At 37.6% G+C, this 17,260-nt stretch overlaps 1 protein-coding gene and 1 long non-coding RNA gene across 2 annotated transcripts; one reads left to right on the top strand and one right to left on the bottom strand.

The window, feature by feature from the left end:
* Positions 1 to 4,187: 4,187 nt before the first annotated feature.
* LOC126614766 (cytochrome P450 736A117-like) lies at positions 4,188 to 7,282 on the bottom strand. Its single transcript, XM_050282423.1, has 2 exons — positions 6,307 to 7,282; positions 4,188 to 4,966 (listed from the first exon to the last, which is right to left on the bottom strand). The coding sequence occupies exons 1-2, from the start codon at positions 7,228 to 7,230 to the stop codon at positions 4,352 to 4,354; spliced, it is 1,539 nt and encodes a 512-aa protein (XP_050138380.1). The 5' UTR covers positions 7,231 to 7,282; the 3' UTR covers positions 4,188 to 4,351.
* Positions 7,283 to 11,712: 4,430 nt separating this feature from the next.
* LOC126616067 (uncharacterized) lies at positions 11,713 to 14,308 on the top strand. Its single transcript, XR_007620995.1, has 4 exons — positions 11,713 to 12,112; positions 12,195 to 12,354; positions 12,460 to 12,528; positions 13,219 to 14,308. It is a non-coding gene; the product is annotated as an uncharacterized LOC126616067 (long non-coding RNA).
* The last annotated feature ends 2,952 nt before the right edge of the window (positions 14,309 to 17,260 follow it).

The raw sequence follows: 17,260 nt of genomic DNA on the forward strand, positions 1-17,260 counted from the left end.
GGCAACCTCAAAACCATGTGGAATGAGTTGGATGTATACCTTTCTCATACCACTAATCCATTGATCCTTCTTAAACATGCTGAGGAAGATAAAATATATCGGTTGCTAGAAGGCTTGGGCTTCAAGTATGAAGATCTCATAAGCCACATCTTAATGAGTGTAGAGTTGTCATCCTTTCAAAATGTTTGTGCTACTGTGCAACGTGAAAATGCAAGAAAAAGAGTGATGAACCAAGAGTTAAGCCACAAAATACCTGATACTCGAGGATATGATGTGAACTACAGATAAACTGACAACAAGGTGTACATGAGGAAGAATCCACACCTAAAGTGCAAGTATTGCAAGTATTGCAATGTTACAGGGCATATGGAGGAAATGTGTTGGGAACTACATCCAGAATTGAAACCTAAATTCAATAAGAACATTAGGTTGATCACTTCCAAAACATCACAGATGACTCTGTACAAAGCACAACACATTGCGAATCATGCATCGAGCTCCTCAACCATGGCTCAGTAGACTTCACTACAAACCCCTTGTCCCTTATCAATGAATTTGTAGCTTATCTACAAATCAAAGGACATGGAGAAGCTGCACCAACTCTAAAGGTTGAAAGTGAGAACCACACTACACTTCTTGCCCAGTTTGTTGGATTCCTTGCTGACCATGACCATGTTCCTCTTGATAAGGCTTCAACTATCCTCAATGCTTTCTCCACTGCACTCCAAACTAGTGTTGAACTTGATTGTTGGATAATTGACTTAGGTGCCACTGATCACATGAAAAATAAAGTCTCATATTTGCATGATTTCCATCCTTTTTCAAAACCCTCTGAAGTGTCAATCGCAAATGGAAAAAATGTCTCGGTGATGGGTAGATGTCATATAACATAGAGACATGTTCCATCTTTCCCTTTTAAATAACTTTTCATAGGGTAGCTCACGTTTACTTTAAAATGCATTGCCATTTTCTCACCAACTAATGTGATATTTCAGGATTGTATCACCAAGAAGATGATTGGTGAATGTTTCTTTCTAAATGGCCTGTATTATTTTTGCAAGAAGTCCCATCTACCTAAAACTCTTCAAGCAAATTCAAGTAAAACCCAAGATCAACAAATTTGGCATCAAAGACTAGCTCATCCATCCAAATTTGTTTTGTCAAAACTATTTCCCATGTTTTGTCACCCATCTTTTACATGTGATATCTGTTAGTTTTCCAAATTTGCTAGACTGCCTTTTGGCTATTCAATGTCTAAGTTTAGCACACCATTCAAAATGGTACACACTATGTATGGGGTTCAACTTTTGAATCAATAGAGGGTTACAAGTATTTTGTCATATTTGTGGATGATTACACTCGAGTTACTTTTCTTTATCTCATGAAATCTAAAAGTGAAGTCTCAACTATTTTTCTAAAGATTTTCATAAGTTGGTTGTAACACAATTTCACTAAACTATTAAAACATTGAGATCAGACAATGGAACTGAGTTCTTGTCCAATATCATGACTCAATAATTGAGTTCGTAAGGAATTATTCATCAAACAAGTTATGTGGGAACCCCACAAAAAAATGGGATAGCCGAGAGGAAGAATAGAGATATACTTGAGAAGACTCGTGAACTCATGTTGCACATGAATGTACTAAAAAAGTTTTGGTCAAATGCAATTCTTACAACTACTTATTTGATCAATAGGTTTCCCAGTCGTGTTCTAGGTTTCAGATCACCATATGAAACCCTTAAAGACAGACCTATAAACCTGTCACACTTGAAAGTATTTGATTGCACTTGTTTTGTACATGTGCAAACTCAACATTGTGATAAATTGAATGCTAGGGTTGTGACATGTGTGTTCATGGGATACTCATCTACTCAAAAGGGATATAAATGTTTTAATCCTGACATTAACAAGTGTGTTGTATCCAGAGACGTTCACTTTGAGGAAGAGACTCCATTTAAAAAAAAAAAAAAAAGGTCTTACTTCATGTAAGGGGGAGCTTCTGTGTCATTTGTTTCCATTGCCTATGTGCACTGAGCCTTTAACTCATGATGATTCTCTACAAAGCAGTAACAATCAAGAGCAAGAAGTCATGTTAGAAACCACAATCTTAACAGTCTCTCAACCTAACTCACAAGGAAATGATGATCTTGAGGCTGCACCGCAACCCTCCACTCATCAACCTTCTCAAAAAGTTAGGAGGAACCGAACTCGAGAAAGGAAGGCCCCTACCAAGTTTGTGGATTATGTTACTTATGCTTCTAAATGTTCCATCTCTAAAGCAATAAGTAATCACAGTTTTTCAAATTCACATGTTGCATTCCTTACTAAGGTCTCAAATCTTGTAGAACCTACTACATTTCGAGAAGCTAACCTTATCCCTCACTGAAGGAAAGCCATGTCTGAAGAACTTCAAGCTTTGGAGGAGAATTTCAATTAGAGTGTTGTTTAATTACCTCCAGGAAAGAAGGCAGTTGGGAGTCGTTGGATTTACAAAACTAAGCTCAAAGCTAATGGCTCAATAAAGAGACACAAAGCTAGGCTTGTTGCTCATGGTTTCAGTCAAACCTTTGGGGTTGATTACAAGGAAACTTTTGCCCTAGTGGCAAAAATGAACACAGTGCGTGTGTTACTCTATGTTGCTATCAATTGTGGTTGATCGTTATACGTACCAGATGGATGTTAAAAATGATTTCCTTTATGGAGAGCTTTAGAAGGAAGTATACTTGTAAATTCCCCTAGGTTACTCTGAAGCAAAGGATGGCATGGTGTGCAAACTACACAAGGAAATCTATGATTTGAAACAATCACCAAGAGCTTGGTATGCCAAACTTAGTTCAATGTTGGAAATGAGGGGTTTCTCAGAAGCAATGTTGACTCTTCCTTATTTGTACGAAATGGATCAATGGGAAGTTGGTTGTCCTTATTTATGTAGATGATCTTATCATCACAGGTGACAATGCATATGAAATTGAAGCCTTGAAAGCCTCATTACATTAAACCTTTGCCATCAGGGCCTTGGGAAGTTGAAGTATTTCCTTGGCATTGAGATGGCAACCCCACAACGAGGTTTATTTTTATACCAACGAAAATATGTCATGGATCTCATCGAGGAAGCTGAGTTCAATGATTGCAAGCTAGCTGTCACCCTAATTGATAGTATACTTAAGCTTACCGCCATTCAAGAATGTCACGTATTATCAAAGATTGGTTGGTAAGCTAATCTATCTTACCATTACTCGTCTAAACATTACTTTTGCTGTCAACTTGGTCACTCAATTCATGCATGCACCCACAATATAACATCTCAATATTGTTAAAAAGATCCATAAATAGGGGCATCCACATGCGTAACAACCAGTCTACTAAGATTCATGCATACACTGATGCTGACTGGGCAGCCAGTGCCATTGACAGAAAATCCACCACTGGTTATTGGACATTTGTTGGAGGCAACATTGTCACTTGGAAGAGCAAGAAACAACAAGTCATTGCATGTTCTAGTGCTGAAGCTGAGTATCGAGCAATGGCTGCCACTGCATATGAATTAATTTGGCTTAAAGGTCTCTTGTTTGACCTAAGGTTCTCGAGTACAATTCTCATGTCTCTTATGTGTGATAATCAGGTAGTCATGCACATTGCTGCCAACCTAGTTTTTCATGAAAGGACCAAGCATATTGAAGTTGACTACCATTTCATCAAGGCTCAAGTTCAGTCACTACTCATTCAAACGATCTTCACTCGCAGTCATGATCAATTGGCAGACATGTTTACTAAGGCTCTATCGTCTGCATAATTTCAGCGTCTCCTAGGCAAGCTTGGCTCAACTATTCTCCTCAATCCAGCTTGGGGGAGAGTATTGGAGTTACAAATCCTAGACAAATATGACATCAGAAATCATGGCACCTTTTGTCAACTTTGGCTGCTCACCATTAAAGTGTAGATCACTTCTTAGCATTGTGTTTGATGTCATCCATTGAATTAAAGGAAAATTAATGAAAATGGTTCGAAAACTTTGAGTTTTAACGATAAGGACAAAATAAAGGGTAAAGTGAATAGTACCAGGATTGACTACTTTTTAGTGTAAAAATATGGTTTTTTGTTAAAGTGAATAGTACCGGATGTTTTTCGTTAAAATTCCCAATTAGGGTATAGCTTTATCCGGTCTCTAGGGTTTAGTCTAAGAATGGTTGGTTGTAACATGTCCTTCTCTTTTCCTTTATATGTGTTAATGTACATTCACACAAGACATGAAATATACCAGAAACTTAAACCAAATTTCTACAAAATTGTTAAACAAAATATGAAATATTCCAGTACAGATGATTGTGTTGGTTTCTTCAATACTACATTAGCCCGAATATGGAATAGCAACGACTTTAAGAGGATATAATCTATGAACGCTTGCTCCAGTGGACTCAGTCATGTCTAGGTCCTCCCCTCTTGCAGCATTAGGCAGTGCCCAATCAAACTTGTGCACTAAATTTGCCAAAGCAATCTCTTGGACAGCCATGGCAAACTGGACTCCTGGGCAGCCCCGTCTGCCAGCTCCAAATGGAATGTAGTGGAAGTCATTTCCTTTATAATCTAGTGTACTATTCAAGAACCTTTCGGGTTCGTACTCTTCCGGGTTGTTGTATGACTTTGGATCTCTTCCAATCTGCCAGGCATTCACAATAACTTGTGTGTTGGCTTTAATGCTGTAACCGTTTATCGTTGCATCTTGAGACGACATCCTGGGCAGTAGTAATGGTACTGGAGGATGCAGGCGAAGAGTTTCCTTGATCACGGCTTTCAAGTAGTGCATCCCAACCAAATCATCCTCCGTAATTATGTCCGTTTTGTTGCCGACAATTCCCCTTACCTCATTCTGCAGTTTTTCCATGATCTTTGGATGTCTTAAAAGCTCAGACATCGTCCATTCTATGAGTGTGAATGAGGTATTAGTGCCACCCACAAACATATCCTACAAGAATGTTAATGAACAAAAATTGATTAAATTAACATTTGAGCACCTAGCTACTTATGTGATTCAACAGTACTACATCTTTTCTCGAGTAAAATGTTTATATATGTAGTTTCATTCAAAATATCAATTAAGTATTTATACAATGAGGACAATCTTTCCTCTTAGATACTAAAGGATGAAGCAATAAAACTATGTTTGTCATATTTTCATACCACATCTATAGGGTGAAACTTATGATTTTGGCAGTGGTTGGGACTTTATATGATATTTGATGAAAATTAATATATAGCTAAGTCTGAATTATCAGCTTCGTGGTATATTTCATGAAAATTGTCATTATCACTTCAAAAAGATTACTTTAGATTCCTCCATTCTTATTTTTTACACTCTTTCCTAAATTACCAGTATTCCAAAAGAGTTATCTTACATTAGAAATGACTCCAAGATACTCTAAAAGAGTGGAACGTGAATAAAGTGGAAAGGGCATCTCCCTATTATATTTGTTCATATTAAAATACCCAAAACTTATTAACTTCTAGCAAATAAGGGGATATCAAAATTGCTACATTAGACATAAAACAATAAAAAAAAATAATAGTAAACTCTCTTCAACACAGCCTTCAATTGCTTACGTGGAGTTGAGTCAAATTTGACAGCTACTATCAAATTAATTCAATAATTTTGTAATAGGTGTGATGCTATTCATAATAAATGGTGTTGTGTATTTTAAATATTTGATTTTTTATCTTAATAGTTGGACCCCACAAAGAGATGGGAAAAAATACTTATAGAATAACATTTTTATTTAACAATTGGGTGGAGCAAAAAATTGGTCAAAATATCAAATTGTCACATAAACCATCAAATATCATTTTTGATGTTTTACATTTGACATCTCCATAAAGATACTCTAAGATATGACCACATGGCAAATGTACTATTGCACCAGCCCTTTAAAACATTGTCATTCTAGCATATTATTATTGTAAAATAGATAACAACACTCTAAGAGCATCTCCAATCATGCTCTCTATTTTTTATTTAAATTTTAGCTAAAATTTTGAAAAGCTATTTTAGTTGCTCCGTATAAAATTCTACTTCATCTTTACTCTCTACTTTAGAGAGTCATAATATTATGACCAATTAAAAAAATAGTAATTAATGCTAGGAGGCCGTAGGAGCTCCTAGAAATTTCACTATTCTAGGAACATGTTAGTAAGTTTGATTGATAATGAAATTCTCTAAGCCCTTTTTAGCTAAATTTTAGTTAGGAACTCATTTAGGGAGACAACTATGTACGCATTTGACAAAAGAATGAGAGAGTGAGAAATAATTACCAAGATAATAGCCTTTATGCTAACTCCATCAATAAGAGAATCATCCCCTCTTTCTTTCTGCAAACAAAGCAAAATGTCCACAAGATCCTTTTGGTCCTCGTTCTTGATAAGAGCATCACCTATATGCTCTTGAACGACCATTTCAAGAAATTCATCGAACCGTTTAGCCAGATTGTCGAACTTGGCGTCCAAACCATTGAGACGGCTGACCCAAGCAAGCCATGGAATATAGTCTCCAATATGGATACGTGACATCAAGATTGACAACTCCGAAGAAAGTTTCTTAAACACCTTTCCACGTTCGCCGCGATTACTGTATTTCGCCCCCAGTGCCACTCTACACACCACATCATTAGTAAGCGTCTCAAGCATTTCGCTTAAATTCACAACTGATGATGTTGATGTTGACGACTGACTTATCTTGGTGATCAAGGATTCCGTTTCTTCTTCTCTCACAATACTAAAAGAGCGAACCCTTTTGTTACTTAAGAGATTTAAAACACATATACTTTTCACCTGCCTCCAATACTCCCCATAAGGTGCCGTGGCCACGTCTTTGAAATTGTAGCAAACCTTCTTAAAGAAGATGTTCTTGGGTCTGTTGGCGAAAGTGATATCTTGGGTTTTCATGATCTCGCAGGCAGCATCATCCGAAGAGACCACAAGGACTGGCACGCTTCCAAAATGGAGCAGCATGAGAGGTCCATGACGTTGAGCTAAGGAGTTCAGTGAGCGATGAATGTGCGGGCCTAGTTGGTGGAGGTTTCCAATGACAGGGAGCTTTCGTGGAGAAGGTGGTGATGAGTTTGTGGATCTGGAGAACCATCTGTAGATCAGTATGAGGAATATAGCTAAAAATACTAAGTACTTGAAGGAAAAATCTTCCAACAAGCTTGACAAGGTTTTACTCAGGAGATTTAACATTTTTTCTTCTTCTTCGTTATGCCATGTATATGAGTATTTGTTTGTGTTGCTCTGGGAAACTCCATATATGTAAAGATCAGCCCGGGCCCAGGGTTTTAGTGGGATCAATGATTCTATTTATTTTTTGCAGTGTAGAGCTTTTATAAATTATTAAGAAATTAGGTTGTCGTTCCTAATTTTTATATGTCGTTGATTGAAATCTAATTGTTATTATTATTATTATTATTATTATTATTATTATTATTTTATCAAAGTCTCCTTTTGATTTTGTCCACATCCTTAATTTAGATTTAAAAATTTACATATGTAAACACTTTGCTAGCCTGTATTTTTTTAAATTTTTGGTTAAAGTATTTGCCTAATTTTTTATTTTTTTGTAATTAATATTAATTGCTTTGTCTAGATTTTAGTTGATAATTGAAATCTCAATTTTTTTTTTAAAATTTAAGGTAAATAAGCAATCAAGCAAAAACAATGAGCATTTAAAAAAGAGTCAATGTTCAGTTTAAAAATAATGATAGTATCAGTGTTCAATTTAAGAAATAGTGATAGTACTAGTGTTCAGTTTAAGAAATAGTCAATGTTCAATTTTAAAAATAATCAGCGTTCAATTCTAGATATAATCAATGTTTAGTTCTAAAAATAGTCAGCGTTCATATGACATGACACAAACTTAAAAATTTATCCACACTAAAGTTAAAATCACTATTTCAAAATTAAAATAAGCACTATTTTTAAATATGAAAAATGATAATCTTCTTCATTTTTGGTATTGTAATATTATTATAGTTTGTTCTAAAGAAGTCATGAAACAATGGTCAAATAAATAAACAAACAATAAAACAAAAAATAAAATAAAATTATATTGTTTATGGAGTGAGAGTAGTGTAACAACCCGTCTCTAGTTCTACGATTTTATAAATTTTTAAAATGTGATTTTACGAAAATGCCCTAGAGGTGAGGGTATTCACTTTCGTTGACCAACTTATAGTGAGACGTACAAAATATTATTTTAGCATATTCTTGAAGTACTCAAAGATACGAACGCGTAGGCGCAAACGGAATCGAAATCGGAGTTACAGTTAAAATTTTACGGAACTACATATCTGAAAAGTACATTGGTAAGGACTACTATTTATTATTTTATACATTTCTCATAATTATATTATTACTATTTTAATATTAGTTGATAGAAAATTGAGGGAAAGAAGAAGAATGACCGGAGGAAATGGAGGGTTGCTGCCCAATTAGAGGAGAGAAAGGGAAAGGGATGCTCCCTAATCAGGAAGAAGGAAAGATCCAGTGACTAATCGAGGGGGAGATCAGGGAGGGAAAGGAGAGAGGTGAGTGGCATCCAACCCAGACCTCCATCCCCTTGACCCTGATACCCAAGACCCTACCGGCAGCGCCACTGGTTTCGAAGCATTTTCCAATGGTTCTTCGGCAATTTAAGATTCCTCATCACTTGGAATCATCCTAGGATCCTTCCCTCTACCCTTCTTATACAAAAACTTGAGCCAATTTGGCTCTAATTGGGGGAATTCTAACCAAGAGTTCAAAGGGTGCACGGCGGTGATCCGTCCAATTCCGAAAGGTTTTCCGTCAACCATAACCATCCTCAGGTGTTCCTTGAGCCCAGGAACAAACCCCAAATAACCTTGGAGGCGGTGGAGCACCGGAGAAGCCGAATCGAAGGCCACCCTTTTGAGGGTTTCTAGCGGATTCGAGACGAATTGGAGCTTTTCCCAGCCAAATTGAACTTGGCCACATGTATAAAACTTGCTCTACTTATTGAGATCTTCATTTCTGTAAAATTTGAGAATTTTTTGAAATAGTTGAATTTTCCAGTGAGTCGGAGTGGTTGGCCACCGCGTGGGGCCGAGGCACCCCCTGACCTTCCTAGGCTAATTTGATACTCCAATTCCATATGTGAAGTTTGATTGACAAAATTCCGCCGTTTGAACTTAGTTCCATTAAGGTCCGCCACTTGAATAGTTAGCAATCGACGATCCGACCGTTGGATCATCACTAAACTTTAATACTTTATAGTACGTAATATTTGAGGACTATAGGAACTTACAGATCAAGAATCCGATATACGGATCTTCCCGAATTGGATTTGTACGTTAGTAAAATAAAATGTTAACTGCCACTTGAATTGTGATTGGCGGAGATCTGACCGTCGGATCTTGGTAAGATTTTAGTATGTTATTTGAGAAGCATAATGTGTATCTTTAGAGTTACAGATCTGAAATCCAAGGTGCGGATCTTCCGGATCGAGTTACGTAGGGTTATGGACCTTACCGTCTACCTTTGACCGATTATTGACTTTTGGTCAATGGGTTTCAAATCATTCTAGAACATCCTTAGGGATGTGTTCTATGTAAGTTACGTGTTCTACCAATAAGAATTCTGAGACGTGATTTGATATTTGTTCTAGGCGACGATCGTTCGTGACGCCTCGATATTCATGCTAGGGAGTTGTAACGCGGACTTTAGGTGAGTGGGACTTTTTCCTTTTTATAGTGTGTGTGTATATATATATATATATTTGATAGTTTCCATTTGTGCATTTGAAAAAGAATTTCTTACGTACGCTTGGATTAGACTAAAGTTTATAAGAATTAGCGAAATGATGGAATTTATGAAATATGCTACATCCTACGAGTTACACAGGTATGCTTATAATCTTTGATGCCATAATTACATAATGTTATAAGAAATGTTGCACTGTTGTGAAATGCCAAAATAATCCTACGGGATGGGCATGTAAGTTTATTATGTTGATTAGAATTATTGAATCATTATGGCATGTTTATATTTATGTAGTCTACTCATCATTGCTACACCACGATGTTAGTGCTCACCTCGGGCCAGGGCCAGTCCTTCACGTGTATGTTCACCTCCCGCACCGTATGCTCGCCTTGGATCCAAGTAGGTGCCAGTCCTGTCGTACAGGTCGCATTAGGTGACTCCGACTTGTAGGTGACCGCGCATAGCGTCAGTCTTCACGTGATCATAGCACTAGAGCGTATATTATGATTACACCCAGTCTTATTGTAGAGGTCGCATTAGGCGACTATTGATGAGCAATAGGTGTAGTCGTATAGGTCGCATTAGGCGACTCCGACTGGTGTGTTAACATAGGTTGTTGAGCACCTGATTTTACTTATATTACTGTTGAGATTTTGTGATTTTGGGATGTCATGCCTTATTTATGTTTTGCAGGCTACGATAAGTATTTTCATACTACGTAGTATGTATATTTTGGAAACTATACATGTTTTACGGTGAGGGATTATAACGTTTTCAAAGGTTTTTATAAAACTTTATTTTCAGGCCCACTCACCCTTGTTTTTCGCCCCTCCAGGTTTTAGTAGCTGAGCTTTTATATCGACGAGGATTCCTGGCAATCTGGACATTGATGATTACCATCAATGGTATAATTCTCAATCTACTCTACTGTACTTTGCTTATGCTCTGACATCACATGTGAAATGAGTTCATTCCCGCTCACAGCACACTCTTATATTTAAGTACTTTTAGGTTTAAATTTATTCACAATTCCACATTACTACACTTTATAGTTTCGTCACCTTCCAGGTGTCGCCCAACATAACTCGATTCGGAGTCCTAAAGGACATACCAGGTCGGGGTATGTCAAGTAGAGTGACTTGCGAGAGTGAAGAAATGTGAGAGGAGAGAGGAGAGAGAAAGTTGATCTGGATGGGTGATGAGAGAGGAAAGTAGAAAGAGAAAATTGATGGGAATAGGTGAAAGATGAGAGAGAGAGAGAAAGAGAGAGAGAGAGAGAGAGAGAGAGAGAGAGAGAGAGAGAGAGAGAATGAGAGTTAAGAATTGGAAAGATGGGAATGGATAGGTGAGAGAGAGAGAGAGAGAGAGAGAGAGAGAGAGAGAGAGAGAGAGAGAGAGAGAGAGAGAGAGAGAGAGAGAGAGAGAGAATGAGAGTTAAGAATTGGAAAGATGGGAATGGGTGGTGTGAGGAAGGGAGTGAGAGAGTGTGTAATGGAAATTGAAACGCGTGAGACTGGCGCGTCAATTTTTGCATTATATTAAACTTTTGTTATTTTCATTAAAATCTAAATTCTTTTCATTAGAGTTTAAGTTCTTTTTATTAAACAAAGTTATTAGATAGTTTTTAGTTAATAAAAAGTTTGGAGAAGTCATTTTCATTAAAGCTCCCTAATCAACTTTTTTTTCTTTTGCTTATTACTGAAAATTAATCTTGATTGTTCAATCTTCAATGTATGGTGGGTTACACTTTTATGTTTCATGGGTTACACGTTACTTCATTCAAATATATCTGTTGGTACATATTGACATAGGGACAAGGTCTTTTGGAAAAAATTAGGTAAAATGGTTTTGGTGTTGAATTTTTATGTGTTCATATGAATGCTTATAAAACAATGTGATACATTCTTTTTAATGAGTTTTTACACATGTACTGTCACAGCCCGTTCCAAATTATTATATTCGTGGCTGTGAATGGACGAAATTGCCCTTAAGAAATACTAAGTTTGTGAAGCTCAGGTTGCTAATTATCTAGGTTCCTAAGTTTTGAAAATAAAATGGAATTTAATAAGGATGAAACTTAGATTTTTAGGTTAAAATGTTAAAGTTTGGTGTTTGGAGATGGGAATAAGGACCACGTGGGATCCCCACATCCCTCAAAACCCTCCTCATTTCCCGTTCACTGTCTTTCTCTCTCCTCCCTCACAATCTCTCATTCTCTGTCTCTCTCCCTCTCCTTCGAACTCACACAGACGAGCACCAAGAACCACCACAATCTTGTACCAACGTTCCATTTAAGACCACCATCGTGATCCTGGGGACTTCACGAGCACGGGGATACCAATTTCAGGTGAGTTTCACTTCGAAAACCCTAGTTCTAAAGTTGCCGTGAGATGACACTGTTCATGAGCTTTGAATTGGTTACGTTTTAGGCTAAAACAAGATCACAGCGAGTTTAGTAAGGTCCCAAGGAAGCTCGGAGTGCTTCGTTGGAAGTTTTTGGACGTAAGAACACGGAGATCGACAAGTTCAAAGTTTGGCCGGAGCTTTCGAGGCGTTTTCCGGCGAATCCCCGGCGAGTTAGGAGTCTAGGTAGGTATCAATCTCTTCGTCTCGTCAAGTACTACAACTTTCCTTTTTGTTTCACTCAATTTCGTTGAGTATTGAAGAAGTTATACTCATTTGAAAAATACCCAGTTTCCGGCGACCTCCGAGGCTTTCGAGGCAGTTTCCGGCCAAACCACGGCGAACTAGGTGTTGTGCAAGGTACCATTCTCTTTGTCTCTTCAAGGGCTACAACTTTCGTTTTTGAAGCACTTGATTTCGTTGAGAAATGACAAAGTTATGGCAATTTGAAAAACTGTTCAGAAAACGGCCGCCGGAAAAACCAGTCCGGCGACCCAAGGAAGAAGAAGGTGCTACAGTAAAAAAAATAAATAAAAATAAAATTATTTTAAAAATATGTCGACGTCCGTGACGTCGAGTAGATCACCGTGGTATATTCATATACCCAATTTGAGCACCGTATGAGAAAGTTATTAAGGATTGTTGGTTAGGTGTTCGAATAACGTTTTATAGTTTTGGTGAAAATGTGAATTGATGATCCGACCGTTGGATCGTCACCAAACTTTGATACGTTGTAATACGTAATATTTGAGGATTATTGGAACTTACGGATTGGGAATCCGAGTTACGGATCTTCCGGAATTGGAATTGTAAGTCCATAATATAAAATGTTAACCGTCACTTAGTTTTGGAAATTGACGGAGATCCGACCGTTGGATGGTAATGAAATTTTAGGAAGTTGTCCTAGAGGTATATTGTGGACCTCTGGAAGTTATGGATTTAAAATCTGAGTGGCAGATCTTCCGGATCGAACTACGTAGTGACGTATTTTATATAAGTTATATATTCTATCACTATGAATTCTGAGGTTGGAATTAATTATTGTTTTAGGCGCCGATCGTTATGACGCCTTGGCGTATTGTGCTAGGGAGTTGTAGGGCGAACTCCAGGTGAGTGGGCAGTTTTGTTTTCCGTATACATATATACTTGCCGTTTCCCAGAAATTGAAAATGCATGAAATTATGCTTTTAATGAAAATGTATAAAAGTATATGAGATATATTAGTTGAAATGCCATGCATAAAAGTATATGAAAAGTATATAGAAATGTGAATCGAATTGCCATGCATGAAATGATATGAAAAGTATGAATTGAGATATGATGCATATGAATGAATGGTGCGGCGGACGCACAGGTGAGTATCAGGTGAGTATTTAATTACTGTTATGATGATGTTGATATATATTGAGCTCAAATCCTGCACCATGGTTTAGTGCTTATAGTATTCACCGCATCGCACGCTCGCCTTGGATCCAAGTAGATGCTAGTCGTACAGTCCACGCGGAGTGGGTACGACAGGCCAGTCGCGAGAGTGTTAGTGAGATTCCGACTGGTGGGTGACCTTAGATTATGTGCACAGATGATTGATGAGAAAGCACTAGAGCGTAACTTGTGTGCAGAAGGCCGGACAGGTCACAGAGGTGACTCCGGTAGAGTGATAATGATAGATTTTGAGCTCTAGGTTCAACCGTATAGGGCTATTAGAGGGCCTACGGTTGATTACTTTCTTGCACCTGATATGATTATGTTGATGCATTCATACCTTATTACTGTTGAGATGATGTGGCATGGCATAATTAATATGAGAAATGTTGAGATGACATGGCATGGCATGATTGATAAAGAGATAATGTTGAGATAGTAAAAATGAAGTTTTGAGAATATATATGTATATTTATATTTTACATTTCTGGGAAAATATACAGGTTTTACGGAGAGGGGTTACAACGTTTTGAAAAATGTTTGGATTTGGAAAAGAATTGTTTTACTGACCCACTCAATTTTGGTTTTGCGCCCCTCCAGGTTCAGGAATCACAAAGGTGTGGTGACTACGAGGAATTCGACGGTGTTCTGACAGATTGGACAAAATTAGGACTCACCTTCGGGTGTATCAACTTATAAATTGTATAATTAAAGCTTCCGTACTGTGCAAATGGTTACGTCACTCTCACGTGACGGCCAGCATGCCCTCCTTCGGGACAGGGTGTGTCATGTACCCATGAGTTTTTTCTCTTATATTTATTTTTATTTGGGTACTTGTAAATTCAGTGTATGTACCCATCGGTATTTAATGGATTTTGGGTACATAAATTTTTTTTATGTTCATTGGTACTTTTTCTGTCAAGTTCATAGGTATATTGTTTTCATAAGTACCCATAATATATTTAATGAGGTACATTATTTGCCTTAACACTACTCGATTAAATTTGCAGAAATATGTGCCCGATTTTTATTGTAGACATTTTTTTAAAATCTCATAATCCGTGAGATTTGTAAATCTATAATCCCATTAATTTTCTGATTTTTACAATTTCATAATTTTTTTAGATTTTTTTTTAAATTTTTTTGTCAAAGAATAGATTTTGTTAGATTAGATGTTAGATTAGTCACCTTTAGGATTTGAATCCACTTCGTCATGTAAGGGCTCGCTACCTTTCCACCACTATGGTAAAAGGCCACTTACATATATAATTTTTTTAGAATTGACGATAGACTGAATTTCATTAGCATTTCAAATTACAGTAGTTCTTGGATTTTGGGTCCCTTGAATGTTGTTAATTAGAGCAATTTTGAAATGAAAAACACAAGAAGGCAGATTGTTTTAAATGTTGACTTTAATCAACAATTTTAAATTTAAAAATAAAAATTAACATAGAAATGTAATAAATACTAGGAAAAATTATACATAGAGTATATTTTTAATACTTTTTTTTTAACTAAAAAGGGAGAGGAAGGTGAAGGAGCGACCCCGAGGTTGGGAGCCCAAAGCGGGCTGAAGGTTTAGCACCCCATATCCTATCCCCCTCCGGGCATTAGCTACTAAGACCATCTCCAAACCTGGGCTAAAAGCCAAATTACCCCCCCCAAACACTCTCCAACACATGCTAAAATTTTAGGCTAAATGCCAAATGTTATTTCTGGGCCAAATACCCCTCAGCTTTCCCCCCGGGCTAAATGTCAAATGTTTATCGGAATTTAAATTTTTTGAGATTAAAATATTCATAAAATTAATTTACAATAATCTACATATTTTTTTTTTTAAATTGATTTAAGAAAAAAATTAGCCTAAGTTCATTCTTTAATAATTCCGGGCTAAAATTTTAGGGCAGAATGGTTGGAGCAGAAAAGATGTTTCTGGGCTAAAAGCCAAATTTTCCGGGCTAAAAAATTTAGCTTTTAGCCCAAGGGTTGAAGATGGTCTAAGGGGTTTGTGGTTTGGCCCTCCCCACTGAGTTTCTTTACAGGCATGAGGGGTCTTTTAATTCTTAATTATAAATTGAGACACTACTTTTTAAACATTTCAAAGAGAGACAAAAGTTAATACATCTGTAAGATGACATCATTACTGTATTTTTTTTCTAGAGTGTAAATTACACAAATACCCTTATATTTGAAAAGGTGGAGGCGCATAAACCCTAGCTAGGTGAGTGAGTGGAGGAGGCGTAAACTCAGAGAAAAGATAGAGAAAAGACGATCCAATTTGATAAGAACCACAAGAAGAGAGGCGTTAGCGCCGGTCTACGTATAGGGAAGCACCGCAAACATCTAGGAGGTCACGGTATCACCGGAGGCATGCACCACCACCAGATCTGGGGTATTTCAATAAAGTGACATACTTTCACAAGCTACACAGCAACTTTTACTGCCTCATCATTAATGTCGACAAGCTTTAGTCGCTCATCCCCCAGGAGGCTAAGGACAATGCATTGCTTATCGACGGGACTTACTACGACTTCTTCAAGGTCCTGGGCAAGGGTGTATTGCCGCAGCACCAACCCTGTGCTGTGATCGCCATCGTCCTATGCCACTTCAAGGGAGATAGAGTTGCAATTCAAACGGACTGAGGAGGAACAGGATGTGCCGGAATTAGTTCCGAATAGGGCGATGCGGGTTGGAGAGAAATTAGCAATCTCCCAGGACTCATGCGTTTTCTTTGAATTTTCTGTTCGGATGGCTCTTCACCTCAAAAAGTGTGATTTTACATCAACGAGGTAAAAATTCATCTGAGTTTTGTGTATTTTTTTTCAATATTTTATGACTTTGTTAAATTTTGATGATTTTTTTAGATTGGTTTCTAATTGGTGGTGTAGGCAGCATCCGATTTGATAAAGATTGTAGTGGAGCCAATTCTGGAGCAGTAAAAAATTGAAGGAAAATCACGAGAAGAAGGATAGGGTACAACAACAACAACAACAACAAAGCATTTTCCCACTAAGTGGGGTCGGCTATATGAATCCTAGAACGCCATTGCGCTCGGTTTTGTGTCATGTCCTCCGTTAGATCCAAGTACTCTAAGCCTTTTCTTAGAGTCTCTTCCAAAGTTTTCCTAGGTCTTCCTCTACCCCTTCGGCCCTGAACCTCTGTCCCGTAGTCACATCTTCGAATCGGAGCGTCAGTCGGCCTTCTTTGCACATGTCCAAATCACCGGAACCGATTTTCTCTCATCTTTCCTTCAATTTCGGCTACTCCTACTTTACCTCGGATATCCTCATTCTCAATCTTATCCTTTCTCGTGTGCCCACACATCCCACGAAGCATCCTCATCTCTGCTACACCCAATTTGTGTACGTGTTGATGTTTCACCGCCTAACATTCTGTGCCATACAACATCGCTGGCCTTATTGCCGTCTTATAAAATTTTCCCTTGAGCTTCAATGGCCTACGACGGTCACACAACATGCTGGATGCACTCTTACACTTCATCCATCCAGCTCATATTCTATGGTTGAGATCTCCATCTAATTCTCCGTTCTCTTGTAAGATAGATCCTAGGTAGCGAAAACGGTCGCTTTTTGTGATCTTCGCTAAATTGCTCCGGTCATTAGTGTGGATAAGTATATAAATGGATAGAGATAGGAAAGCAAACACAAGA

This window comes from Malus sylvestris, chromosome 3 (assembly GCF_916048215.2).
Source record: "Malus sylvestris chromosome 3, drMalSylv7.2, whole genome shotgun sequence".
NCBI classification, from domain to species: Eukaryota; Viridiplantae; Streptophyta; class Magnoliopsida; order Rosales; family Rosaceae; genus Malus; species Malus sylvestris.